Source organism: Astatotilapia calliptera, chromosome 9 (assembly GCF_964374335.1).
Source record: "Astatotilapia calliptera chromosome 9, fAstCal68.1, whole genome shotgun sequence".
Classification (NCBI taxonomy): Eukaryota; Metazoa; Chordata; class Actinopteri; order Cichliformes; family Cichlidae; genus Astatotilapia; species Astatotilapia calliptera.
In genome coordinates this window covers 17,545,512-17,573,202 of record NC_137430.1, presented here as the reverse complement: position 1 = coordinate 17,573,202, position 27,691 = coordinate 17,545,512, and the positions used below count along the sequence as shown (strand labels likewise).

The following is a 27,691-nucleotide window of genomic DNA, read 5'->3' as shown; positions in this document are numbered from 1 at the left end:
TAACATAACCACAAGCATGTTTAAAAAGACAAAACAAGCCTTTATTGATCCTTTAGGCGTCTCTGTGCACTGATGCTGCTGTGACTACATTTACACAATCAGTGTTTCAGTCAGTCTTATTCTCGAAGCAGTGATAGCAGATACGACCTTATACAATGAAACTAATAAAAAAAAATAAAAAAAATTGGTTAAATAGATGTCCTTAAATTATCAATATAGTTTTTTGTTTTTAAATCTTCAGATAGCCGTGTGCTGTGGTAATCTCCTCTACAGAATAGAGCATCATCACATTCACGCATGTTCATTCAAGAAACTCAGCTAGACCCTGGAAAAGGGAAAAAAGAAAGAAAGAAAAAAAAAAAAAAAAAAGTAGTAGATACAAACAACTCAAGATGGAAAAAATTCAAGTATCTCTGACTGGATGGCGATAAACATGTCTTTAGGAATGGAGTGATTACACTTTGAAATGAGCACAGCCTCTGGAGGTGAGCACTGTTAGCATCCATCCTATAAACCGTGACCTCAGTTATGGAACGACTAAAAGTTGCCACAATGTTAGATGCCAATAAGAAAAAGTAGGGTTTGAAACTGCATGCACCCCTACTGTAAAACTACCTTCTTTTTTTTTTTCCTTTTTTCCAAAACCAGCTTTACATGTTTGTTGCTGACCGTACACAACCTAATTGGCAAAAGATGCAAAGTTCCAATGAAATAAAGCACTCCTATCATCATTCTGCTATAAAGTTAATGCATCCTTTGCCAAGTTCTTGCACATCATCTAACAATTTAAAGACGCATGTATGTACAGAATAGTTTCAGACATGTTACAAGTTTACAACATAACAGTCTCTTTTGGTGAAAATATAGTTAAATTCAAAATCTCTGATAGGTGTCTTTTTAGAGGCGATCTCTTTATTGAAAAAGTACCTGAGCCAAAACTCTGACCAGGGGGAAGAGAGAGAGAGAAGGAAAAAAAAAAAAAGTATTGTCTTCATACATTCTAGAAAGACTTTGTCATTCTAGAGATAAAAATGAAGATTTAAATAACAAAAAAAAATAAAAAAAATTCAAAAACATACTGACCCGTCAAAAGCACCCCCTTTTCAAAGTATCAACTAGTTGGGAAAACAAAATGCCAAAAAAAAAAACAAACAAACAAAAAATTCAAACATTTCAGAAGATTAAAGCATGAAATAATAATAAAAATATATATCATACAAATACAAATGGATCATGCGATGACATTCTTTGAATGGAAGAGAGGCTGATGCACGTCTTAAAAGGCTGGACCAGAAAAGTTCAGCCCAGCTTTATGAGGAGACAAACGCCGAGGTCACTGGATGACTCCTGGATCTACCGTCACGCCTGTGCTATTCCCGTGTGTACCAAATTTCAGTCCGATGGTAGGAAGAACTGCAACCAGGTCTTAAGAGTTGGAAGATGAAGAAGAGCGCGTGTGCTGTCGATACAGTGGTTAAAAAACTAAAACCCTTGAACCTGATAAGCATCGAGGACTGCTTACAGTACACCTGCAAGTTGGGAATAACGTAATAGTGCCTTTTTAAACTAGATACCATCACAGTGCATGTAGTACTACTACTAATAATAATAAAAACAGATGAAGCATTTTCTTGGGGTTTTGATGGTCAAATCCCTTCCAGAAGACTGTTAGATTTAGATCTCTCTTTGTAGGCCCCAGCATGCATCCACCGGTTATTATTGCACAACACAAGGACCTTAAAATGCAGCCACACACAAACAAAAAAAGTAACAATAATAATCTTAAAAGAGGAATTATAAGTATCAGTACAAGTCTGCCTTACTTGCTCGCTGCATTGTGACCTTTTTGCCCTCCCCCCAAAAAACGGAAAAAAAACAAAAAACAAAAACAAAACAAAAACACACACAAAAAAGGAAGAAGTTCCATCTTGGGTGCAGCTAAACGTTCCGTTATTTTCTATTTTACAACAGACTAAAACATGCAGCCAAGAGCCTCCAGCGCATGGTGTCCATTGTTCCAGTCAAAGGTCAGAGTTCAAAGACTGAATGATTAAAAAGTGCTTTACGTAGGTCAGTAGGACTTCTCTCTTCTACCATTAATACAAAGTTTGTACATTAGCATGTATCATCTGTGAAGGCAAACAAGACAGCATGAAGATTAGAATTACAACAGGAAACAGACAAAAAAAAGTTTCACGTTCAGGAAGTGCTGAAAACAAATAAGACCTTTTTCTTTTTTTAAACTCACCGTGATACCACCATTTTGTTTTCTTTGGGTTTTTGTTACATGTTCTTACATAAAATGAGTTATCGGGCGGCCGTCTCTGCAGAAAACAAAAAGCAGCAATTAGATTTAACATTTAACACGTGCCCACAAACCGCTACCGCCCACACCGGGTGTCGCACACTTACCTTTTCTTTGCAGCTTGACAACATGCTGATAATGCTAAGACAAACTGATTGCACCGAGAGCGCTGGCGACCAGTCTTCCGTTAGGATAGATAGACAGATGTGACCGTTGCTATACACATGCGGGTGGACAGGTATATTCTCTCCTGTGAACATTACCTGCACAATGAAAGCAAAGCAGACCACATCAACGCAACTGAATATGTACAAATAAAAATCCCACGAGGCTGGCGAGCTTTAAGATCCTAAAGAAAGAAGAAACTTTGGGGTGGTTGGGGGTTACGTGTGTGGTCAAAGAGCCAGCTCGGGGATGAACTTTGGAGAAAGCTAAAACATTCATTCCCGTCAATTAATGACAGCAAAATAATTAGACTTGCTGCAGGGTTAACCCACTACTGCAGGGATAGCAAACTCATTTTACTTTGTGGGCCACATGTAGCGAGCTGGACCAGTGAAGCTCTCCCATTCTTTATTGCTGATTTAGTGACCGTTTTACATAGTGGATATTTTGTATACCTTGTACAGCACTTTGGTCAACAGACGTTGTTTAAAATGTGCTATATAAATACACCGATTTGACTTCTGTCGATGTAAAGATGCTTAATTATGGATTTAATCTCAGATATTTTAATGGAAGAAAAACCAAAACCTTGTCGTTTACGTCCACAAAGCTGATTCTGTTCATCTGGATGTCCAGTTTTCAGTGGGAGAAACGTTTTTTCACTTATCCAAGTGACTTCTTAAAAAGTAATGAGATGTTTCCCCCACTGAAAACACAATGTCCAGATAAACAGCATCAGTTTTCTGGGATTTCCTTACTTGGATAATAGAGCACAGGGGAAGTCGTATCAGTAGGAAAAACTGTAAGACTAAAAAGCTTATGCCTTTTTAGTCTAAGAAGCTTATGCCTTCTTTCACATCTTACTAAACTGTCCAGTTGGTCGGACTGAAGGCTTTGTCGGGCTGATTCTGGCCCCCGGGCCTTATGATTGACACCACTGCTCTACAGGGATATGAGGCTCTCGGATTAGGACAGAGGGGCCGGGACACGGTGGGAGAGAGAGGAAAAGCGAACAGTGTAGGGAGAGCTAGAGAGGAGATACAGCATGTTTTATAAAAAAGTAGACACGTTCTATAAAAAGCACTGGGCTACATTTGACTTTGAAAAAGGCACAAGAGTGAGGGCCAAGCAGGAAGATATGTGAAGTGTGAGAAGCAAAAAGCTAGAGTCAGAAGTGCTAAAGCAGAGAGAAGGGGGAGCGGGTAAAAAGGGTAATGAAGGGTTGAGTCAGTCTGGCACCAGACCGGGCCTCACGGGAGAGTGCAGGCTCCACATCATGAGGGGGAGGGAGGTGACTGATATGACTAGAAAGCACAGCTAGCTTTATAGTCTAAAGATCAAGACCAAAAAAAAAATAAAATAAAATCTCTTAAAATATTTACTCAAACCTCCAAATCACACCAAGCCAACAGCGTCTTTAGGTAACCTAAATCTTCTATTTCACTAAGATATCTAGTCTCGGGTCCATGCTGTGCCTTGTTCTAGTGCTGAATCTGTGCTCACCACAAGTTTCAATATTTCTAACTTTAGAAAAAGAAAAACAGAAGTAGCCTCTGTTTTGTTTTATAAGGTGGGCCTCTAATTTGCAGCTCCAGTGAACACAATACCCATCTCAATGTGACAGTGAAGAGGTGATTTTAATGACACTAGGCAGAGCTTCAATGGAAAAGGCCAAATCTGAGACTAACCAATAAAAGAAAGCCAAGACTGCTAAACGCTGCATGCATTTGACTGAGAAAGGCTGGAAAATGGTGGTAAGATCAAACAATTCCACCTTTAAAGTGTTTCCAACAAAAATTGAGATGGTTCGTTTTGTAGTGGGTAAAGGAAAAGATTTATATAAGATTAAAAACGAGATGTCGAATAAAGAAGGGTGACCCTCTATTTGGAAATGCCATGCTGTAATCTGCTGGAAGCGGCATGACTGGACCGCACGCAGGACAGTGATCTAAAGAACAGCTCCGAAGTACACAAGAACTCTTTATAGAACTGGTCAGCTCGGGGTCTGTCTTTAATGGAGACGTTACTGCAGTCACCAGATCTCAACCATACCCATTAGATTACCTCAACAAATTTGAAACAACGATGTCTGCAACGGTTCTTTAACGAAAGCAAAGTCTGAAGGCCAAAAAACAGATGTGACATTTTAGGTCGAGCCCAAAGTTTTCCAATTCTGTCTTATTTAAAGCTGAAGTTATTATTGGAGACTGATTCTAATCTTAAAAATTTTGTAAGCATTAAAAATAAAATAAAAAATTCTAGAGAATACTCTGATTCCACATTTCAATCTAATGATGATTAGTTTTAATTGCAAAGCTTCTATTTTCCCCATGTGAATGACACAGAATGTTCAAATGACTGGTGGAGTGATGTGCAGAGCTTGGATGGCTAAAACATGTCAAAAAATGAGTAAATGAAAAAATAAAAAGCCCTTATACAATTGTAACAATCTAAACTGTAAGATTACACAACACTGTTTAAAATTTGACATCTTTGTTTTAGAAGATGCTGCACAGGGTTAAAGTTCTGGTAGGAAATCTGGAGTTTCTCCTGTGCGCATGTAGCTGTGAAAAGGCTCAACAGAAACTGAAGCTGTTATGCAAAAATTGTCAAGTGATTTTGATCAGACTTTGTTTTCTTTTCCACGACAATAATAGGATATAAGGTGAAAGAGAAGTTCCTCCGAGGCCCCAGGAGAGGACTTCAACAGTGGATAAATCTGATAGTGTGTCCTTCCTATTTGAGAGGGTAACAGCTAAGTAGCTCAATTTATCTAATTTTCTCTACCTATTTTTAGACGGGCAGGCTCCTAATCAGTGAAACAAGACTGTTGAGTCAAACTAATCCCATCAAACATGGCTTCAGTGAGACTTCTGCACTGCTGTCTCTCAGTGATTCCAAGCCAAGATTCATTGCACTAATGACCATAGAGCCAAGATGTTTCATGAGATTACAGCAGGTATCTAGCCGATGAATATAAAAGACTGTTTCTACAGCTCTTCAGTTTTTGAGTTTATTTCAATCGGAACACCACTGTGGACCATGAACTCAGGAATATCAATCTTTGATATCAAGCTAGGAATGGATGTGGGACATTCGATCAGAGTAGCAAACGGTATCCTTTGTTCATCTGCATCTCCTGCACCCACAGTGCAGACAAAACAGATCCATAAGACAAGATGGTTAATAAAGTGAACTTATAGATAGCTTCAGACAAAGTGCTTTAAAATGTTTAACATTTACCCACACACCTACGCACAAACAATAATGACTGCTGAGCTTACCTGAGGTGAATCAAAAGGATATCGACTACTAAATTTGAAAAGCAGCTGAAATTTCTCTCCTTCATACAGTGTGCCAGGTGCTCCCTCCATATCTACAATCCACCTAAAAAATTAAAAAATAAAAGCACAATATTAAAGTATGTCAAACAAAAAAAAAAAATTACATAAAATAACACAGATCACCTTGAGATAATCAGGGTCTAGTAGTCTCTGACTACAAATCAGAGTGATGTAAATATGAAAAAAGACCATTTTCTTTTAAATTTATGGAGTTGGTGGAGGGAGATCCATTAAATTTCAACATTAACTCTCTTAAATTACAACTTACAATAATGTAAAAGTTAAAATTTCATTAACTTGCACAAAAAAACAAAACACATTTTTAGAGATTTACACAAATCAGAGGAAAGAGGAAACCACAAGGAACCACAAAGCCCTGCGAGGTTGCCCACAATTTGCATGGAGGAAATGAGCAATTTACCCTCGATTCACCATATTAGCAGAAGAACCTGCGCCTTTAAGGGACCCTGGGCCTATACAGATAAAAACAGCACAGTTTGAATGAGGTGCACCAATTACTTTTGCGACCCTCACACACCCTGTGTGTAAATCCAAATTGCAAGAATCAGTTGATTTGTGGGTTTGGGGGATTGGAGTAAAGATCTTGCAAATTTTTGACAGGATAAACTACTCAGGCTTTTTCCTTTTTCCTCATACGTAGTGTACTTGACAGTGAACATAAACCTTCAGTGCTTTTGGAGAAAATGGCATTTCTATAAAAGCAAAATTTGGTTTATGAGTGATAATGTGCTCTGTGTTCAATCTTACAATTCTGGAGTAGGTGGGAAACAATGACAGCTTCAACATTATTTCTGTTAATAATGTGCCGTTTTATAATTTGGCAGCAGATTAGCTAGAGACAAGTACAGAACCACATGTAATTATCATTAAAAAAATAATAATAAATCATACACAATGTGAGCTGCCGGTTCTCCAGTAAGTGTGTGTAATCAAAAGCTTTCAGTCTGACTCATTTCAGTGACATTCAATATTCATCTGGGTTATGACAGTGCTTTAGTAATAATGTGATATTCTATTGATCTACTGGACAAAATCTATTTTCGCTTCGGTGGCCAGGCTACAGAACTCTGCTGACTGAGCTGCTAGCAATTCAATCCTGCTCAGATGATTGCAAATACAGAGCCTTGTGCCTCTGGGATGAAAGACAGCCTACCTGCACCGCACACTCTTTACACACACACACACACACACACACCTCAAGACTGCTGAATGTAGCTTCACTGGTGGCAAAAACAAATTGAGTGCAGAACAGTTGTGGGGCTCATAGTAGAATCCTTAGAAGAAAAAAGCATCACAATCTCTGCCCTATTTTTTCCCATGCAAGCAGTGCAGACAGGACACCAGAGTCTTGTGGCTGTTATCCAGGTTTATAGCCTCATGCCTCATTCAAATCTAGACTGGCACACATGATCATTTAAACCTACATATAAAGTCTGTTCTCCTTAAAACGTTGCCCTTGGAAAGGGTCAGTCACAGTGTCTAAACGAAGCTCCACTTTTCCTTCAAGAAGTTCAGAGCGAGGCCTGATTGTGCTACCAACTCATGCCGAAAACAGTCAGGGACTTCAAGGACATCACGCTCAATGTGCTCAAATTCCCTATAGCCTGGTGATTATATGATCCAGTCAACAAAAATAACACTGAGACATTTAGTGAAAGTGTAGGGACAAGGACAAATGAGTACACCTGAGAGGCCCAACAGTGCCTTTAAGCAGCAGTTTCCCTGTTTACATTAAGTGACTCATTACACCATCAAGCTAACCAATATAGCACCAGCACACAATACACTTAAAAAACAAAACAAAACCATTGACTCTCAGTGTTGCTCGTTACAGTACAAAGTGTACTATATAAACAAAAGGTGCAAAGCTGAAAACACACTGACCCTTTATTGCGGTAACATACCAGCTTGTGTGCTTCTATGCCAAGCACAACAAGAGTATGTCATACTCCAGTCAGGATAATAAAGACATTTCATGACCACAGTCAATCGTGACAACAGAAAGTAGCATAAAGACACCTTGTGACATCAGAGCAGAGCGTTTAAAAAAAAAAAAAAAAGACACACCTACACATGCCTTGTCAGAGAAATTATATACAAGGATCACAAGCCAGCAGGACTGGTTAGGAGACTTGGCAGTCATGCAAGGCATTTGTTAGACCAGGTGACTGTTATCTAATGAGGAAGATGCCACCATAACTGACCAGTGACAAACACTCCAATGTGCACCCTCTCTTTCAGACGGCATTGGAGGCCAGAAACCATGCCACACAACTCGAAAAGTTAGTAACTTAACAAGTCCATGCTTCAGCTTAGAAACTAGTCTCAAATCCATTTAAAGACTACAATTCAAGTCATATTTCCTGGCAACAGTAGTCATGGGGTTTAAGGGGATACATCACGACAACCAGACAGAAAGGTCAGCCAAGCAACCTCTGTTTCTAGCCCAACTCCTGCATGCCAGCCATTAAATATTTTATAAGGATGAATAGTGACACTGTGCATTAGAGACACTCTACGAAGGGCCTGTGGCTGCCAGTTGCTGGAATGACCCCAATTCCTCACCACTACACACTGCTGAGGCTGTGGTGTCTCACCTCCAGCCGCAGCTACCTGTATGGCATGCGGCATGCTTGCCACGCTACCCGTTTAAAGGAATGAAACCTGGCATTTCACAAAGCCACATGGTATTTGAGCAAACACGATAGGCATATCGGTGATAAAAACCCAGAAGTGCTGCCACTCTGAAACAAATGAGTCACAAGAAATTAAAAAAGAGAGAGAGAGAGAGAGAGAGAGAGAGAGAGAGAGAGAGAGAGAGAGAGAAAGAAAGAAGGACTTACTGTGTAATGGTGTTCTGTACACTTTTTTCATTGAGCGTCATTCCTGGGGGTGGATCGTTTTGCAAGGCTAATAATTCCTTTTGTAGCCTTTTCTGTGGGAGAAAACATGATTGGGTTTATACCCCCAAAAAAATAAATAAATAAAAAGTTGAAATACTGGATCAAGTCAAGTAAAATCAAACAGAGTAGTGGCTGAGAAATTTAGCACATGTGTTCATCAATTTTATTAAGAGGCCCATACCCGGAAAAACACTGATACATCAATGATATTCCAATGAGGGGTTACCGTTTATTATGTTTATTAGTAGTTAAACGTGACCCAAACAAAACGATTTCAAAGAGGTAAGTGTTTAAAAAAAATGTATGAAATTTGCTTTACGGGTTTGATTTATTTAGACGTTAACAGCCAGTCAACTGAACAACGCAGTTTCTGTGAAAGTGATGCACCTGTTCAGCTGTTCAGGAGGAAACTGCAACTGTTCGATCTGCGCACCGTCTGCTTAGCTCACTGTGGTGAGAGCCCGGCCACTTAACCGCCAACATTTACGGGAAACATCGGAAATTTTTCCACCTCATATCCTTGAATTATCACGCCTTTCTGAGAAGAACCTACACACGGGCCAAGTCATCGACATACAGTTCCAGGAAGCTAGCTTCTACTAGCCTTGACTTGCTGTGGATGATGATGATGGGCTAGTTGTATTGCTAGCAAAGAGCAGCCGCTAAACCTGAACAGTTGAGGATAAATGTCATCGATTTTACAGTAACGTCACCACCACTTTGGGCAAATACGCGTAGGTAAATGAAGTGGTCGATAAAGTGCCAGGAAAAAAATAGTCGGGAGGTCCGGTAAAAATCACAAAATAAGCGATCGCTGTCAATTGTGTTCTTACCTGCATCGACGCCATGATGGAAACCCCCCCCTCCTCCTGCCTCAGCGCAGAGTGTAGAAACGTACGTCAGGCGGTCACGTGATTTAAGTTGTTTTGACAGCAGAAAACAAATCCACACGAACGTGTGTGTGTGCGCGCCACCGTCACCGCCAAGATGTCCGTAACATTTAGCAGATTTATCACAGCATTTCACCAGCGATAAAGACAACATAATATTTTTAAATATTCTTTAAATATGGGGGACTTCGGGCACCTCCAGTGACCTTTGCTAAAGGATGTATTTTAGTTATTAAAAGACAGAAACTTCCTACCTTTGAGGTATAACATGATCAGACGCTCGGGTGGAGTAACCGTGCCTAAAAATGAGAATAACATTGGTTTCTACAACCTCTAAGTGTGAGAGTAATGACTCATCATGACAAAATGCTTCAAAGAACAGACTTCCTGTGATCATCAGAGTATTTAATTACATTTTTCGTTTTCCTGATGATGATTATCATTATTTGAGCTGCTTTAGCTCGTTATGTTATCTTACTGTCATTTTTTTTTTAGGTGTCAGTGGCTTAAGCACAGGAAGCATATTCATTTATCTGTGTAAGCAAAATTTTTGAACATTTCATCCACTTGAACTGCAATTTGATCTAACCTCCTAATGTTTCCTACAGAGAAAATGTCTCTTGGTAGCCAGAGTTGCATCAGATGTGATATAAGCTCTCGCCTCACCATGGGAATTAATAGTTGGGTGTATCACATGGCATGGCTGGTAAGCACTCCATATAGGCACCAGTCAAATGTATGGACACAGGCAACGTAAATTTCTGAAACTTGAATGTGCAAGGCAATGTTTATTCAGAATAATAAGATCACATCTATCAGCTTTACATTTTTATGTAGTTTAAGTGATCACTGACTGTTTTATGAACACGGAAATTTCTTCTATAACATGCAACACAAAGCCCTTATGTCATACCACTTTATGGGACTTTAAGGAGTCTGTACCAATTGTTTTATCCTAGAGTCATAAATTCACTTCTTGATGAATCAGTGTCACGCTGGAGCAGTACGAGCACACAGTGAGTCCTTTCAGTTATTTGATAAGTATGTTAAGAGTGTTTAAACCACAGCAGTTACTGCAGTTCTCCTACGATAGTGTAAAAAAAAAAAAAAAAGCAGTATTTTCAGATTCAATACACATTTTTATTTCAGCATTGCCATGCTAATTAAATTAGACATCTGAGGTTCATTCATTTTCCAAACATCCTTATCTGATCCGTATAAAGACTAAACCCTTTTAGTAGATCTACTGATGTGAAAAAGCAAAACAAAACACTGAATTATCTGTTTTAGTGTATACAACATCCCCACTGTTGCCTTTATCTCAAATATCTTTTTTTTAAACTTCAAAAAAGAATAAAAATAGGAAGCATATTCATTGTGGAGATGGTACTTCATTTCATGAGGCACAAGGTACCAAAGACTGGAAACAAAGTGCTCACCAAATACGTCTTTATTAAGATGGTGTGGTGAGGAGAGATTTCTGGGGGGGGGGGGGGCCACATTTGTCACATTCTGCTATATCCATTTAACATGTTAAAATGTCATCTTTTAATACTAATGAAACAACAGCAAACCACAGAAAAAGGATTATTTTTCATATGAAGTGAATAGCAAAACAAGTTAAATACTCAAAAAAAGAAGAAAAAAAAACAACTAAAAATGTTTTAAGCTTTCTTTCCATTATCTTTGCAACTTTAGCAATCCAAAAAGTTAGCAGCCATGAGTAGTTCCAGTGCGATCTCCGGCGCGATGGGGAATTCGGGTATTTCTGTGGAGCTGTTGGTGTAACGGACCTTGTAGGTGAAATACATGCAGACCTTGGAGAGGACATGAGATGGAATCTCTCTGAAATTCACTTCGTTGGTTTCATTCTCAGCAAATTGTCCTGCAGATAGACAATATCATGTTCATACATTAAAAGAACATATACAGGGATTTCCTCAATGATGTAAGCTTAATTTATAGGGCTGTGTTGAATTTCTGCCATTGCTCTGCCATCGTGAGCAAAACTCTTAATATTGGTCATGGATTTGATGAATCTGGAACTAAACAGTTACTTTTACAGAAACTGTGAAAGGAGAAACGATATCGGAGCCAACTGAATCTATAAACATATTGCTAGACTTATGAAAAAAAGAAAAACAGCATGTCTTTGCACTGATGCTACTGGAATAGCATAATGAACAAGCTAGATACAATTACTGAGGTATTATCCTGCTAATGTGTTTACACCGGATACTGCTACCAAACAGCCCTATCACAGTGGTTCATGTCTATGCCACTGTAGTTACTTTTCTGTTAAGGTGCACATCAGCCTACAGTGTCAAGTAAAGAGCTTCAACATAAATTTAAGTCTTGCACTGAGCATAACACCTAAAAACACCTTATTAACCAAAAAAGTATTCTGAAAGCTTTCCAGTGTGCTGGCCCAAGTACTAGTAGTAGTAATAATAATAATAATAATAATAATAATAATAATAATAATAATAATACTACATATTATTTGAAAGCGCCTTTTAAAACACTCAAGGTCACTGTACACAGTAGAATAAAAAGCAACATAAAAGCAAGTAGTTTACACAATCATAAAAGCACAAGACATAAATAAATTTAAAATAGCAGAGTGGAGAGGTTATGTGGGTTAAGCTATTTTGAACAAGTGAGTTTTAAGTTGGGACTTAAAGAGAGAGAAGGAAGAGATATTTCTTAAATCAGGAGGTAGGGAATAGGGCTGGGCGATATGACCTAAAATCCATATCGCAGTATAATTTGAACCATGTGCGGTAACGATATATACTGCGATATATATATATTTTTTTTCTGTATAACGTATTTTCCACCCTAAAAATCCTTTAATTTTCTCAAAAATCGAGAGTGCGCCTTATGTATGAATTCTGGTTGTGTTTACTGACCTCGAACCGATTTTATGTAATACACAGCGTGCAGAAATCTGTCAAAAATGCTTTAGTACAACTTTGGTAAGCTACGAAGCCACACTGCTTGATGGACTGTCAGAGCATTAGGTCTGCTGTAGTCAGGAGCCTTGCAGATTATCTGGGTCCAAATCTCCGTCCGCTTCAGATCCCAAAGTCAAACGAACACTGAGAGTTAAAAACTGTCAAAATTCATTCATCTTCAATAAAATGATCAGCGTTGCTGCTTTACCAGGTGCAACAATTAAGTTTAACATCCAGGCATCAATAAAAACAGAATTTATTTAAATTTAATGGAGCTAGAAGTTAGCAGGAAGTTAGCTCACTAGTTTCCACCTAAACATGTTCTGACTGAGAGATTTTTGAATATAATGTTATATAATGTTGTGCTACGTGATCGCTAGCGACACAGCTATGTTAGCATAACATTAGCACAGTGAAACTGGAGGATGAACACCAACTTTTTTCCACTCGATGAAAGTTAACGTGAGGGATTCTGGTGGTTAGGGACACATGCAATCGCAAGGCAGGATGCTATACACGGGCCAAACTTCAGTCAGGAGAACAACTCAGATAATTCATCCACAATACGAGGTTAGTTATTAATATACTGCAACAACATGGGAATAAAACAGCTGCCAGAGAATTCAACATTAATGAATCAATGGTATGGAAGTGGTGGAAGCTCAGTTTTTGGCTTTCCCCATATTTCAAAAGTGCTTCATCTCTTTGCGATTACTGTCGCCCGGCATAATTTGCAGATGATAATGGTTGTAGCCGCTGCAATGCTTTTGACCAAAAGAGGCGCATGTTGACATCATCAACATGCACTATTGCGGTAGAGCGGTATAGTCAAAATCTCTATCGTTGGCCAAATTTATATCGTTTCTATCATATATCGTTTATATTGCCCACCCCTAGATGGAGCCAATAAACAGAATTCTGCATGATGATCAGAGCAGGATAGGTAATCAAGTAAAGTTGGGCAAAAATATTTACAAGTTAATTGGAAAACAGACCATATAATGGATATTGATAACAATAATTAATTTTAAAAAGCATTAAACTGTCCAATTAATTGTAATTATATGCACCTACAAAGATATTTTTGATCAGGGATAAATGAGGCAATGAATAATGGCATTTGCACCAATGAAATCCTATTAATAGTATTGCTAACAAAGGGGGAGCACAGTGCCATCAACTGGAGAAACAGAATTAACCTGACTGAAAGCAATAACACCATCTTCTACAAGCACCACTATGCACATCTTATACAGAACCTCACACACCCTCTAACAAAATTAGTCAAATAATAGTTCACATGATGATCATGTGGTTGAGGTACTACAATGGGATTTCTATATGTGGGGTTTTTTTTAATTGCAAAAAGATTTTTTTTAAAAAGCCTCCAGTAAAAACAGCAGCAAAACAAACGTTATGTTCTTCAGTGTTTAAATACATTTGGTTCCAAATTCCAAATAACTACTCACACTGGATTAAAGTGGACAGCAATCCAATTGGGGCTGCGCTACAGGTTAGCATTGGTCAGAGACTAACTCAAAACACTAAGAAAACACCTCAAAATTCACACACAAAATTTTTTTTAGTTTCGTTTTTTTTAAGCAGATTGGCAGAAACAAGCTACCACTGGAAAAAAAAAAAACTGGCATGACCTTCAAAGTGCAACAAAATTACTGGAGAGCATGACCAATGAATGTATGTGTGTATGATAACATTAGATTACAAATCATTCAAGTTAAAAAGTTAAATTTGCTCCTTTATAACAATGTCATTGTCTGAATTCTCACCTGGCCCGCTTAACATGGCTTTGATAGTCCCAGATGTCAAGGCATGTTCTCGTTTCACAATGAACTCGTGGCCATCTGACGAGATCAGCTTCACATACATGGCATCTGGCCCTTCGCAGCCACCATAGGTTCTCTCTTCACCATCTGTGAAGTAACAGAGATGACAACCAACAATTTTAAACAGGTGTACGACAACAGCTACTGAAGAGGGACGAAGAAATGAGACCTCAGTGTGGCTACTTTAATGTGGACAAATGGGAATTGTGGATTTCTAGCCATCACTCACCCATGTTGTTCCGGGATTTCTTTAATCCTGAAAAGGAAAAACATTAAAACATCACTCTTTTTGGGGCATAACTTGCAACTCAACATTTAATCGGCTAGATTACACAACGGTTGCCACTGTGTTTGTCAAACTGCAGGTTGTTAAATGTTAACGCTGGCTATCCCGTCGAATATGATTTATCACAAACGCCGCGTAAAGTTAGGGCCGTTAAAACAAAGCTAGCTTCCTTTCAGAGATATATGAACATCTTCACCTGTAAATCCTCTTCATCCATCATATCTAAATTACACAGCAATGGCTGTGAATTTATTCCTCTATCATATGTGTAAGCAGCCGTCAGGGTTAGTCAACTCTGGCTAGCCTGCTAAAACCTTTCCAAAAAATTGATATAGCTTTTTTATTTTACCGCTTCTTCACAATGTAAAACTTAAACCACATAGTTGACTTTGACATACGGCAATACATAAAATCACGTAACGGAAAAGATACACGGATTCTTACCACTATGTACCTTATAGCGTAGAGAAGATTGTGTTTCAGCTAACGTTAGCTAACAGGATGTTGAAACCCGGAACCAGTATGGGCGAACACACGTCCGCAGTAAATTTCTTCCGCAGAGTCGAAAAAGAAACCTCCCCGGCTCTTTGCCAGTTATGTGTATAAAATAAATAAATAATAATATTCATATTACTATGGCTAGAAACCTTTTCTTTTTAAAAAATAAAATATTGTCTTCTACGATCACAAAATACGTGTCAGGATAATGAGCGTTCAACTGTCCGCTATTGTATATGAGTCAGCATATCGAAATAATACATTAAGGTAAACAGATAAGGCTAAATAAGCAGAAGAAGTAAGACATTTTCTGGGTTTTTTTTTATTGTATTTTATCATTATTATTATTATTATTATTATTATTATTATTATTATTATTATTATTATTATTATTATTATTATTTTATCAAGAGCTCAGATGACTAAAATTGGTTTACGGGTTAATGCCTTGTTAATCCTATAGAGAGCGCCTGTGTTCAAGCTTAACCTCTCCGACTGTTTCCACTGGGTTTGTGACGAGCGACAGCAGGTGTTGATTGGACATGACAGAGACATTTTATAGGGCCATAAATCTGGATTCAAGAAAGAAGAGGCGGGGGAGACATGTACTCTGTGCTTTTATATCTTCTGAAGTCCAGCCAGTACAAAATATTATAAGAATACAAAATATCATAAGAATATCGAATACATAAGGACAACATTACAGCAAATGGGATGTCGTACGCTCAGATTCAGACTGTGTCTTTGCCTGGACCTCTCTGCCTGGAGGTCTTCATGCAGGAAAAGTGATGACTGTTGAAATCTGAGGCTCACAAATGGACGCAGAGTTATCTGAGCTGGGACACTAAGAGTAGTATACTGAGCATGCCTGGAAACTGTACAGTTTGATGCAAGAGTGATGAAGTGTATGTTCCTTACAGATAATATTGTGGGACTGTGATATACTTTTTCCCACTTATTCTGATATCTAGGGATCCAGAGTTCACTCACCAGTGGGAGAAGGAATCTATTTTCCAAGCCAGTTATTTATAATTGGCTGTGCTGGGTTCTGCCATAGATATCAGCGAAGAGGCAACACCAAATCTGATATTTATTTTTTGTTGCAAGGATTATATGCTGTTGCTTTGTGCTCCAGAAGGTTCTATCACCTTTGTTGCCTGTTGACTTTCTTTCTCTCCCTCCCTCTCTCTCTCTCTCTCTCTCTCCCTCTCTCTCTCTCTCTCTCTTACATACACAGACACACAACCAAAAACAATCACTGACCTTCCAGTCCCCCATTACACCATTAGTGCTTATGATCAGAGAGGGCGGGTGGCGGCGGCCCCTTTGATGTCCCTCTGATACGACCCACCCGGCTGCAGCTGCTCTCAGCTCTATTTTGGGGAGGCTGCTGTGGGCCCTTACAACAGGGCTTCCTTAAACCACACAAACATGCAGAACACATGCAAACACTCGTGTCATGTGCAGTGATACCATTCATCCCTGTGACAACTGAACTCTATACAGACCACACTTTCTTGTACCCACCTCTGGTGCTATGGAAAAACTTGAGCCACCAATTATTTCTTTGTATTTTTCTAGGAAAATGAGAAACGGCTGCAGCTATTTATTGAAAAATGGAAACATACACGGAAATACAGTATATAAGGCAAAATCTGAGTTTGTGTAATTCTAACAACCTTGAAATACAGCTTTTTTCTTCAACACAGCCAACTCTGTTGAGGAAGCTTTCTTGTTATTTCTTGAAGTAGTCTTCAGGAATAGTTCTCCAGACTTTTCCTATCAAGGCATGCTTTTGTGCTTCGAATCATTTTCAAGCCATGTCAGGTTTAATTCATAACTCCAAAAGACCTGTTGGCGTTGATTTTCAGTCAAGTTCTTGTAAAATTCGGCATACCTCAGCATTTCCTCCTTGTTTTTCTTCCTTAAGAATGGCTTCTTCACAGCCAATTTTCCACTGAGGCCATTTCTTATGAAGCTTCAGTGAATAGTGGATGGATAAACTAAAGGGCCAGATGTGTCTCTCGGGTCTTTGTTGGATTTTATTCCCATTTCTTAAGAACAGTTTCCTTAGTTTTTAAGCTAATAGTGCTTTGTGAATCACCTTGTTGGTGCAAAAATACTTTATACCCTTCAAACTGTGTTACATTTGCCATTTTTAATAAAATCGACTAAAGAAATGGGAATAAGCAGTGTGTTTTTGTGAGAGACTGCTATTAACAAATTGACTAAAAATACAGTTTAAAATTGGTTCTTTGCTAAATAGTCTGTTATGTGAAACAACAATGGTTCACCCCTTGAGTTTTGTACCATTTATATTCTTGCATGATTCACAGGTCAGTGCTAAGTGGCTTAAAAAACATTCTTCTGAAAATGTTCAGGTACAAGAACTGCACTGAAAATCAGGAAAACCAGCCAATGTCCAAGAATAACCTTCAAAGCCTTCCAAACAGCCTGGGGAACCATTGCTCAAGATCACATTAAAATATTAAAAAGAAAGTCTGGCTTCTTAGAAGTTAAATATAAAGAAGTGAGGGGTGACTCAAAACTTTTGCATAGTAGTGTAAACACGGTCAAAGTTTCAAATAACAGTGTAAGTGCATGTACAATTAATCCAAATGAGGCAAAAGCACAAATGTCGGAGTGCTCTAAATGATCAGTTCATCTTTTTATTCTGCTCCACTTGCCTTTTTTCAGACAGATCTTCAACTGAGTGGCCACACCAAAGTTGAGTATAAGATAATTAAAAATGAGTTTGAACTGTGAATAATTCAATGCTACTCTAATGAAGTCCAATAAAGAAAATATGCATATGGAAATGACAATAGTGGGCGTACTTTAAACATTTATCTGCTGATTTTTCCATCATTAATGATAAATGGCAAAAGTGGATATGGTGTTGTGGGAAGACTCTGTCTCACTTGTCTATATTTACCAGCACACACAATTTCCTCTTCTTTATACCACAGTTTTAATTCCACATCGGTTGGTCATATGTAAATACATTAGGACCATTTTAGGAGCAGTATAATGGCCTTGGTAGAGAAGCCCTGAATGAAACCAGGTCAGCATTATAGTCATGATAGGGAAAGATGGGGGATGAATGTCTTTGGGCAATTCTTCTTCAGTGAAAAGAAGGGGAGTCTTGTCACAGTGAATCTGAGTGTACTGTTCCTTTAGCCTGCAGCCAGCCACAGCGCCCTGCACTTCTCATGTTGGTCTTAATCCCATGAAGCTCAGCATCAGCAGCCCATGACATGGTTCAAAACAGAAGCATCTCAATATCAATTTATGCTAATTGTTTAAAAAGTCTTAAAATCCATGAAATAAAAATTGTATATGAACTTTTTATATAAAAGGATTTGTTTCTATTTCTTCCACAATAACTGTGTTTGTGTAATTTGATTTACCAGAAAATTAGTGAGAATGTAAAGTATCATATGTGGCAAAGTGCCGCTTTTGATATCCTGTCTTTGTTTACCTTGTACAGTGGTGGGGTCCTCTTATGTGCTCCTTTGATAAATAGTTGAGCAGGTAGAGCTGTTGATCAAACAAATGGGTTGAGGAGAAATAGGTGCTGACATAGTAGTATTCAGCCAAAATGCCTTTGAAAATTGCAGCTAATGGTGAAAGCAGTAGGATGAAACAATGCGCTCCGAGTCAGTGAAGCACAATTATCACGAGCCATTCATTAATGGTACACTCCTGGCAACTTATGCATCCGTTAAGACGAAGCCATTCGCAGCAAATAATGCATGAGGAAAAATAGCATCCTCCAAATCTTTGAGAAGTCTTTTCTGGCTTGCCTCAAGTTTATATATTTATTTAATGTAGTTCACGCACAATGAAAGCTTCAGCAGACAGATAAGTGGATGCGACAACCATTTACTTTGAGTAGCTTGAGGCTAATGCGTTGTGTTGAGGCTTGCTTGTTTGAACTATTATGACTCACCCTACAGACCCCTGTGATAAAACCTTCACCATGACTCACATGTCACTAAATAAACAGGACATGGAGGTCCTTGTGCTTAAATGGCATGCGTTGCTCTCTTAGGGTCCCAAAGAAGTGGCACATTGAGGCTCGACAAGTGAAAAAAGAATCTGCTGCGTGTTTAAATAATGCAGGTAATTGTTTACTTAAAAGTGACAGGTTTACAGTTTGATAACTGCTATTTGGTTCTGTTTGTGTAAATATGAGGAACAGATGAGGTGATGCTAAGCAAGGCAAGCAATGCCAAGCATGGAAAGGGGATCTGCTTAATACTGATGTCTTAGCAACACTTCTGAAAAACGCTGCCCACTGATATCTCCTCACTGCTTACTAGCATTAATCCAATTTTAGAACTGAGTTGCTTTTTGCTCTGAAGGTGGAGGCTTGGTCTCAGTTTGTTTGACCAATCGGCAGCAAATTTCAATTTGCTACCCAAGTCCTTAGTTTCTATTAAGGCTACCTGTTTAGAACATAATTATAAGCACTGTATAAATATTGTTTTAGAAAGGCTAAATATAAGGGGAAAAATGTATGTCAGGTGTCTGCTTATGTATTTTCTCTGCTCTCCCATACTGAGTCGCACACTCACCTCACGCCCACTAAACTGGGTGTAGAATCTCCACCCTGGTTCAAAATTATAGCTGTCAAAGAATTTTGTTAAATGGCCTCTATAAGAAGGTACAATATGCTTATAAGGTTTTGGTTTATATTTGTCCAACTCAGCCTGTGCAACCAAATCTTGTCCCACTTGCTCTGCCTTATTAGAATAGTAACAGAGATATTCTATACTATTACTGACAAGTTCTGCTTCACATAGGGGTTTTAGTTGCCAGGAATATATACCCTCCAGAATATTCCAGAGGGACACAGTCTGAACAGCAATACGACACCGTAAAACCATAAAATTAAAAACAAAAGAAATAATCTCCCAGTTTTGCTTTTTTCTCTTGGAGTCAGGGCAGAGACCACAGCAAGTGCAACGACATGGTGTTGCTGATTCCAGGCAGGTGCCCCTGCTGGCGTAACATGACACTAATCCAGGGCTGATCAGTGGTGGAAACAGTATAAACTGACTCGAGACAAACTGGGGCACCTGCGTGCTTCTGAACAGCTAATGTGAGACCCTGACTAAGATACTTTGATTTCGTGCCTGGTGTTTTCCCCCCTGGATCTCATTATCAGAAGGTCAACATGAGGTCACTGTTGCATGGATATAGGTAGGAGTGAACATGAGACTAGAATTTAAAACATTTTTACAAGACAAGTAGAAATCCTTGTATCCTTCCAATGAAATCTATCTGTTGATTTTATTTGGAATTACTTGTGTTGCATGTATGCTGTCCTCTATAATATACTTACCAGCCATTTCATTTGGTATCAGGTTTGATCCTGTTTTGCCTTCTTAACCACCTTAATTCTCCATGGCATAGATTCAACAAGGTGCTGGAAACATTCCTCAGAGATTCCGGTCCATATTGACATGCTTGCATCACACAGTTGCTGCTGATTGGTCAGCTGCACATGCACGATGGCCGTCTCCTGTTCCATCACATCTGAAAGGTGCTCAAATGTGGATTGACATCTGGTGACTAGTGGAGGCCATTTGAGCACAGCGAGCTCACTGTCATGTTCAAGAAAGTTTGAGATGATCTGAGCTTTGTCGGGTGTTATCCTGCTTGAAGCAGCTTTCAGAAGATGGGTACACTGTGGTCATAAAAGTAGACATGGTCAGGAGGGCAGGATGAATCTATGCTTCCATGTTGTTTTGACCCTACCATTTGAATGTCACAGCAGAAATCGAAGCTCATCAGACCAGGCAACATCTTTCCAATCTTCTACTGTACAGTTTTGGTGATCCCCTACGAAGCTTTTTTTTTTTTAGTTACTAGCCATTCTTCTCTGATCCATGGCCTCAACAAGGCCTTTTTACCCAAGGAGCGGCTGCTAAGTCGATATTTTCACATCTTTGGACCATTCTCTGTGAACCCCAGAGATGGTGCTATCCCAGTTTAGGGATAGCACTGAGTGTATACCATGATACCTGAAAGGTGAACTGAATGGTAAACGAGGATCAAAATACAAGAAGAAAGCATAATGTTGTTTAACAAGGCATAACATCTTTATTGTTATACACATAACTTCATCTCCAAAGACTTTGCACAAATCAGTGGGGTAATATGAACCTTGCGATATCAAAAGTCTCCCACAGTTTCTTTTTATTTCCTAAAATACTCAAACAAATACATCTGCTTTCCACATCCCCAATGGTACATACAGTACATCCAATTAGAAATAAAGAATTTTTTTTCCACTGTCAAACATTATCATATGTGCATTACATTACCAATTACAAACAAGTTATATTCATTGTCAAAATAGGTGTGCAAATTGTTAGAAAAATACCAACTCATACCAGACTCTGGATTGTGCTCTGTAAAAATCCTTATAAATAGTATATAATAATCTATATAAATGTCTCTAACATGCAATGTTGCAATTCAAAAAATATCCCATAAACAGACTGTTCAGGTAAACCCTCTGAAACTCCAGCCTTAACCTTTATTTGTCTACACCATAGTTTTCTTTAAATAAATGTCAGTAGTTAGTTTTTCAGTAGTTCTGTGGACGGTTTGCAAACATCAAACTGGTTGAAGCGTTCTCGAAAAGTAACGTGCTACTCATTCCTCCACCAAGGCAGAAGGATGTGATGGATACCATTTGTGTGTTTGCCAGCAACGTTATGCAATAACTACTGAGGCCAATTTTCATGAAACGTGGTGGAGAGGTGGACTATGGGCAAAGGAAGAATTTATTGAATTTTTGGTGCAGGTTGGATCACTTCCTTTAACCCTTGTGTGGTGTTCGTATTTTTGTTACACAGCCAGTGTTCATGGGTCTGGTGGACCCGCTAGAGTTTTGGCTTTCCAAATTAACACTATCAAACAATTTTATGTTAAATTACTCAACAGATGTTTACTTCATCCCACTTACAAGACATATGAACAGCAAACATGGTTAATTTTTTTCCCTTTACCTTTGTTAGATCACATTTATGAATTAACGTGCGTTTCGTTTTTCTTTTATATAAAATGTTATAAATAAATCAGTTATAATCAAGTGGAGTGAGTGGAAAGACACAACACATTTACACGTGAAAAAATAATTAATTGTTTAATTTTTCTTTTGAAAAAAACTGAACACGGGTCTCACAGACCCGAACACCATACAAGGGTTAAAACTGTGAAACAGGCTGCTGGCCTTAGTGGAGGATGAGCGCTCAACTAGTTTCATAAGAGACATTATAGTAAAGTTGACCTACCAAGAAAAAAAAGGACCGCATTAAAGAAAATCTAGACATTTTAAAGCCCTTTCTGTGATGACCAGTGTTCACAAACACATCAGCTATACAATGAATAAATAATTAATCTTGGTACAGGTGACAGTAAATGTCCGCCGTATATAAATAACCACTTTGAAAATCAAAGAAACTCATGCCATACCTGCAACAAAGACTACAAGCAGCTACGATGAGGCAAGTTAAAAGCATGGTTCAGGTGATGACAACAGTCAGAGTATTTCCCACATACAACAAAGTTAAGACAAGGATGGCATTTCTTTCCCTCCCCCCCGCTTCCTCATCATTTTTGAGGTAAACAGTAGTACTGTTAAAGACTTTTGAAGGCATCTCTCTTCTCCCTGCAGCCACATTCCCCATGGCCTTGACCTGAATAAACTGTCCACAAAACTGTCTCGATCCAGTCTCATAAGCAAGCAAGCATTTCTGGGCTTACACAAGCAGCTGTGCGAGCTGCGTTTTTGCATCTTATCGGTATAGTGAAAGCAAAGAATAGTGACGAAATCCAAGCTAAATGGTCTACGCGTGTACAATGAAATAATTTTCCTTCCGATTTCATAAATAAGACATTTGTTACCCTCAGAGTGAGCGAGCTTCTAAAGTACTGCTTTCCTAATCATAATGACTGCTGTCAATTACCACTTCTCTCAAAACCAGCCTATTAAAAAGATGCGAGTCTCACAAAATAAATGGAAATAAAAAAGGATGTTCATAATGGCCATACTCGAACCTTTTGAAAGTATAAACATATTGCACTTTCAGTTACGTGGTTGTGTAACGTCAAATTACAGCTCAATTGTTGGAAATGAACAAAGGGAAAGCAAAATGTATTTATTAGTTCTGAGAAGAGAACAGATTTCTACAAGCAAATGACGGCAGGTAACCAACATTGATAGAACATCTATGAACAAAAAACTACGTTAGAACAAAAAAGAAAGAAAAACAAAGTGTTCAAAACTGTACCATGCACGGGGAGTGTTTCAAAGCAGTGTATCCTGGATCACAAAGGACGGAGCTTGAGAAAGGTGCAGTGATGTTTGGGTTAACAGAGTAAGACTGGCTAGTGACCGTGCTAGCACTGACTGCTGGCAGCGGCCATGCCCACTTTCCTCTTGCAAGAGTGGCTAGAACCCCAGAAAACTCTCCAAACACCCAAAGCGCACTCCTGCTGCGACCGTTCCCCCCTCTTCAACCCCTTCCCCCAACCCTCGAGCCGGGCTCACATCTCCCCATCAAAACGTCAGATGGCAAAATAGAAAGGCAGCTGTTTGCTCCCGTCATCTAAAAGTGCATCTCCACACTCTTCCAGCACAGTCCGTCAGCCCACTGCTATCGCTGCCAAGGCAGTGGAAGTGGGCTACAGAGACCTGTGCTTGGATCAGCACATGTGTGGGTTTCAATTACGTCTTCTTTTTTTTTTCATTTTATGTATATTTTTTTTTTAGATTGCGTATGTTTGGTTGCAATTTTTAAACATTTTCTTTATCGCACTAGACACAACATTTCACTTTAGCTTTTAGAGAAGCCAAAGGAGTGCTAATTCACGGGGCTGGCCCCTAACAAGGACAGTGTAAGGTTGGTGTTATCGTTGCCTTCCTCTCGATTCTCTTCGGTTTCATGCTGATTCCTTTGGCCATCCCCGTGTTTCACTGGCGGCGTTTTCATGTTTCAAGGCCGACGATGCAACTGTACCAGTTGCCATGGTTCCGCTGGAACATAAGACAGTTTGTTTGTAACTTTCTGGATTTAATTGAGCCCTGTCACATTTCAGATGCACGCTGAGGCGCATCAAGGAGACGAGACATTAATTCATGCTGTGATCATTGATTTCTGTTGGAGAGCAAATATGGGATGAAACAATACAGTAAATCCACTTACCTGAGACACAGCATCATCATGTCAGAAAATGGACAAATATAATTGCGAGGCCAATATTCAACAGCATTACCATAGCAACAAGGATTGAGTTAGGACCCTGCAAAAAATGACAAAATATATAAAAATCGTACAGTAGGGAATCAAATGTACTGTAATGAGACCTCAACGTGTAACGTGTTAGCATCCCTGTATATAAAAGATGGCGTTGCTACCATGACACCACCCACTGATTCACTGAGCCTAGAGTCTAGCATTGTGGACATTTAAGACTTTTCAAACCAAATGTCACAAGTGACATAAATGAAAAAGTTTTAAAAAATCCAGGAAAGTCTACCCTAAAGCACATCCTGATTTAGCATCTATTTTATTTTAAATGATTTACACAAGTATTAAATGAACGTCATGCTGTATTAAATAAGACTTTAAACTAGCAATTGAGCTCATCAACTCCTAGGTAAATGTTTATTCAAGTCATAAAGTCATCAACTCATGTGGGAAGAAAAACTGTCATATTGCAGTTTCCAAGTTCCAAAATTTCATCCTCTTTCGCGTTTGCAGACATCCATCTTTTATATACAGGCCATGTTTCAAAGTCAAAACATGAATTTGAATCAATAAAATACAAAGAAAAAGTGGTATTGAGGGTATCACGCTACCTTTATCTTTCAAAGCGTTGTTGCAGTTCAGATTTATAGTTCTAGCTTAGTACAATACAAGATTAAAAGTTTGGGTAATCAGTGATTATTTCATACTTTCAACTGGAATTAGTCATCAGACAACTACTCCAGAAGCTACCTAGAATGAGTCTGATATTTAAACCTGCTTTAGACAGAAAATTGGTTAATGAGATATGTGTTTGTGTCCCACCTTTGTGCTAAACTAAGCTAATCCACTACTGGGTGTAGCTTCTCATTTACAACACAACTTTCAGCAAAAAAGCACAAATGTGTGTTTAAGTCAGATATTTTTCCAAAACCTTTGCTTTAACACACACTTTCCCATCCTGTCACTTACTGTTTCTTCCGTGCTTTCTGCAATTTCCATGCTTGCTTTCTTTGTGTCTGCGAGGCTCTTTGGCTTTAGAGAATCCTGCTTCCTGAGTTTCTGGTCGCTCTTGCTCTCCCGTATAGATGCTGCCTTAGGAGTAGGTGTACTAAAAGATCTAGGGGGTTGTGGGGGCATACGTGCCAAAGCCAGGGCACTAGGCTCTTCTTCTGGATCCTCAGGTTCTGGGGGTGGAGGGACCCTTGTAGGGGCCTTGACGTAGTAACTGTGATATTCAGTGTGGAGCTGGCCATTGACTGGAATTGCAGGAGGCTGTGAAGGGGGCACAGATGCTGGGGTGGGTTGCTGAACTTTAGTGGGTTTAGGTGGAGCTTCGATTTGGGCCTGAGAAGCTTTGGGCCCATCGGTGACAGGCTGCCGTTCTTCTTTACTCAGCTTCCTACTAGACCGCTCATCCTTGCTGGTCTTCTGACTTAGTTTCTCTTCTTTGCTAATCTTGCGGGAAGGTTTTTCTTCTTTGCTGGTTTTGCGGCTGGTGCTGTTGTTGGTGAGCTGTCCTTTCTTCTTGCTGGATTGAGGTGAGGGCGGCGGTGTGGTTGCAGGGCTGGTCGCAGGAGAGTGGGGAGGCGTTGTGCCTTTTCGGTAAAAGTGGGGAGAATCTCTCGGAGAGCTGTCCTTCTTTTCAACAGGGACCTCTTTAATCTCCACTGGCTCCTTTAACTGCTGTTTTACATAGTCGGGACCTGAATGGGGGAGACAGGTAAAACGCATTAACGTGACATACTGTTTGCCTTCAACACACAGATGAAATTTAAACCACATCTACCCTCAAGCGCAGTTAAACTTTCAAATAAAATATTCATCAACATTATATTGAAATTCAATAACTCCGCAAAGCCTAGAAAAGAGGGTCCCGGGGAGACAGAAAGAAATGGACTGATTAATGCAAGGTCACAAACACCATTTCACAAAGAAAGCCTCCCCTGCAAGCTCATCTTCATCATCAGTCATTCTCTTTTATCAGTATGTCGCTTTCCTGCAAAGTCTTTTCAGTTCTTAGCATCCAATATGGCCACGCAGATAATGAGAGGTGACCCCGAGGTACAGCACTGACACACTTTGATGCGAGGAAGATCATTCCTTTTACTACAGAAAGAGCTTTTGGACTGCCTGGGTTAGTGGACGCTAACGGACTTTGAGACTAAATGAAAACTTCTCTTTCAACTATGTAGATGTTGAAATCTCCTCTAATATCCTTTTTAACGTGCAGACAATATAGCTGAATGTAAATGTAATTTCGCATGTGGGTAAAGTGGCACCTTATCTGTCCCTTCTGTTCTCCTGCTGAATTAACATTTATTAGAGACATTAAGCTCTTTGTTCGCCTGTTTTTCTCCCCTTCGCCTGAATTAGATGGTGTCAGAGTGACTAAGAGGAGGGATAATGTTGCTTTGTTTGAAGTATATCAGGCGGTATGAGCAGAAAATGATTCTCTGCATTCCATATGATAGAAATAAATAAAGGAGTTATAGAAAAAAAAAATTTGGCTGTTATGCTCTATCTGCACGTTGACTCGTTCAGCACAGACTCACTGAGCTGGAAAATGGTTGATCTCAGAGATCAGTCTTGTCTCATACATGCCTGACACCAATTAAGCTTGCACAGTACGATTTAGTCTCAAAGAGTTAACATTCATTTGCCACTCATCAGTTCTTGGAACAATTACGCAAATCCAGAAGGTAACAAGTCTATCCAGTCTCATATGAGTGTAATCGGCCTTACTGGGGAATCTTTCGGGCCTCAGTACTCTTAAGCCCAAAGTACTTTTCAGCTGCGTGGCAGCCTAATTTGTTTCATAGCCACCACAACCAATAAGACCCACTACAAACAGACATGGGGACATTTGAACATCTGTGGGGCTTAATATATCTGCTGAGCTTAATTTCACACCATAGCTCAACAAGAGTTAGGGCCTCGTGGGCGGATCCAGGCAATTTCACTATGGATGGGGACGGATTCCTTCAAGAGGTTCCAGGCATTTTCTGAATGGTTCTTGGCACTTAAACACTCCGCCCTCCCCAACACCACAGCCTCAAACAGATAGAGGACCACAACACTGGGCGTCAGGAAAATCTACACTTCTGCAGCCATGCTCAATTCCAAACTATGCCGATCATGCTTTTCCTGTTTCAAAATAACACTTGTGAATGTACAGGATATATTTATGATTGTTTTGTAGATATTTCAGG

General features: G+C 39.2%; 3 protein-coding genes across 6 annotated transcripts in view; all 3 read right to left on the bottom strand.

Annotated features, from left to right (window-relative positions):
- Positions 1-19: 19 nt before the first annotated feature.
- Positions 20-9,686, bottom strand: ube2wb (ubiquitin conjugating enzyme E2 Wb). The gene is made up of 6 exons (XM_026179695.2): positions 9,572-9,686; positions 8,679-8,770; positions 5,755-5,857; positions 2,413-2,568; positions 2,249-2,324; positions 20-2,129 (listed from the first exon to the last, which is right to left on the bottom strand). The coding sequence occupies exons 1-6, from the start codon at positions 9,584-9,586 to the stop codon at positions 2,116-2,118; spliced, it is 456 nt and encodes a 151-aa protein (XP_026035480.1). The 5' UTR covers positions 9,587-9,686; the 3' UTR covers positions 20-2,115.
- A 1,060-nt stretch (positions 9,687-10,746) lies between these two features.
- eloca (elongin C paralog a) lies at positions 10,747-15,299 on the bottom strand. Of its 3 annotated transcripts, none has more exons than XM_026179696.2 (4): positions 15,170-15,299; positions 14,659-14,685; positions 14,373-14,516; positions 10,747-11,513 (listed from the first exon to the last, which is right to left on the bottom strand). In XM_026179696.2, exons 2-4 carry the CDS (start codon positions 14,660-14,662, stop codon positions 11,323-11,325), a joined length of 339 nt encoding a protein of 112 aa, XP_026035481.1. In that variant the 5' UTR covers positions 14,663-14,685; positions 15,170-15,299; the 3' UTR covers positions 10,747-11,322. The 3 variants fall into 3 exon arrangements, with proteins under 3 accessions (XP_026035481.1, XP_026035482.1, XP_080162599.1); XM_026179697.2 differs by having other exon boundaries at positions 15,160-15,285; XM_080306473.1 differs by having other exon boundaries at positions 14,912-15,239.
- Positions 15,300-23,966: 8,667 nt separating this feature from the next.
- Positions 23,967-27,691, bottom strand: part of jph1a (junctophilin 1a) — a 30,465-nt gene continuing 26,740 nt past the window's right edge. For both annotated transcript variants that reach the window (XM_026179450.2, XM_080306470.1), the window contains 3 exons: positions 25,452-26,185; positions 24,438-24,534; positions 23,967-24,268 (listed from right to left, as the gene is read on the bottom strand). In XM_026179450.2, coding sequence (XP_026035235.1) covers positions 24,454-24,534; positions 25,452-26,185 — 815 coding nt within the window. In that variant the 3' untranslated portion in view covers positions 23,967-24,268; positions 24,438-24,453. The remainder of the gene's footprint in view (positions 24,269-24,437; positions 24,535-25,451; positions 26,186-27,691) is intronic.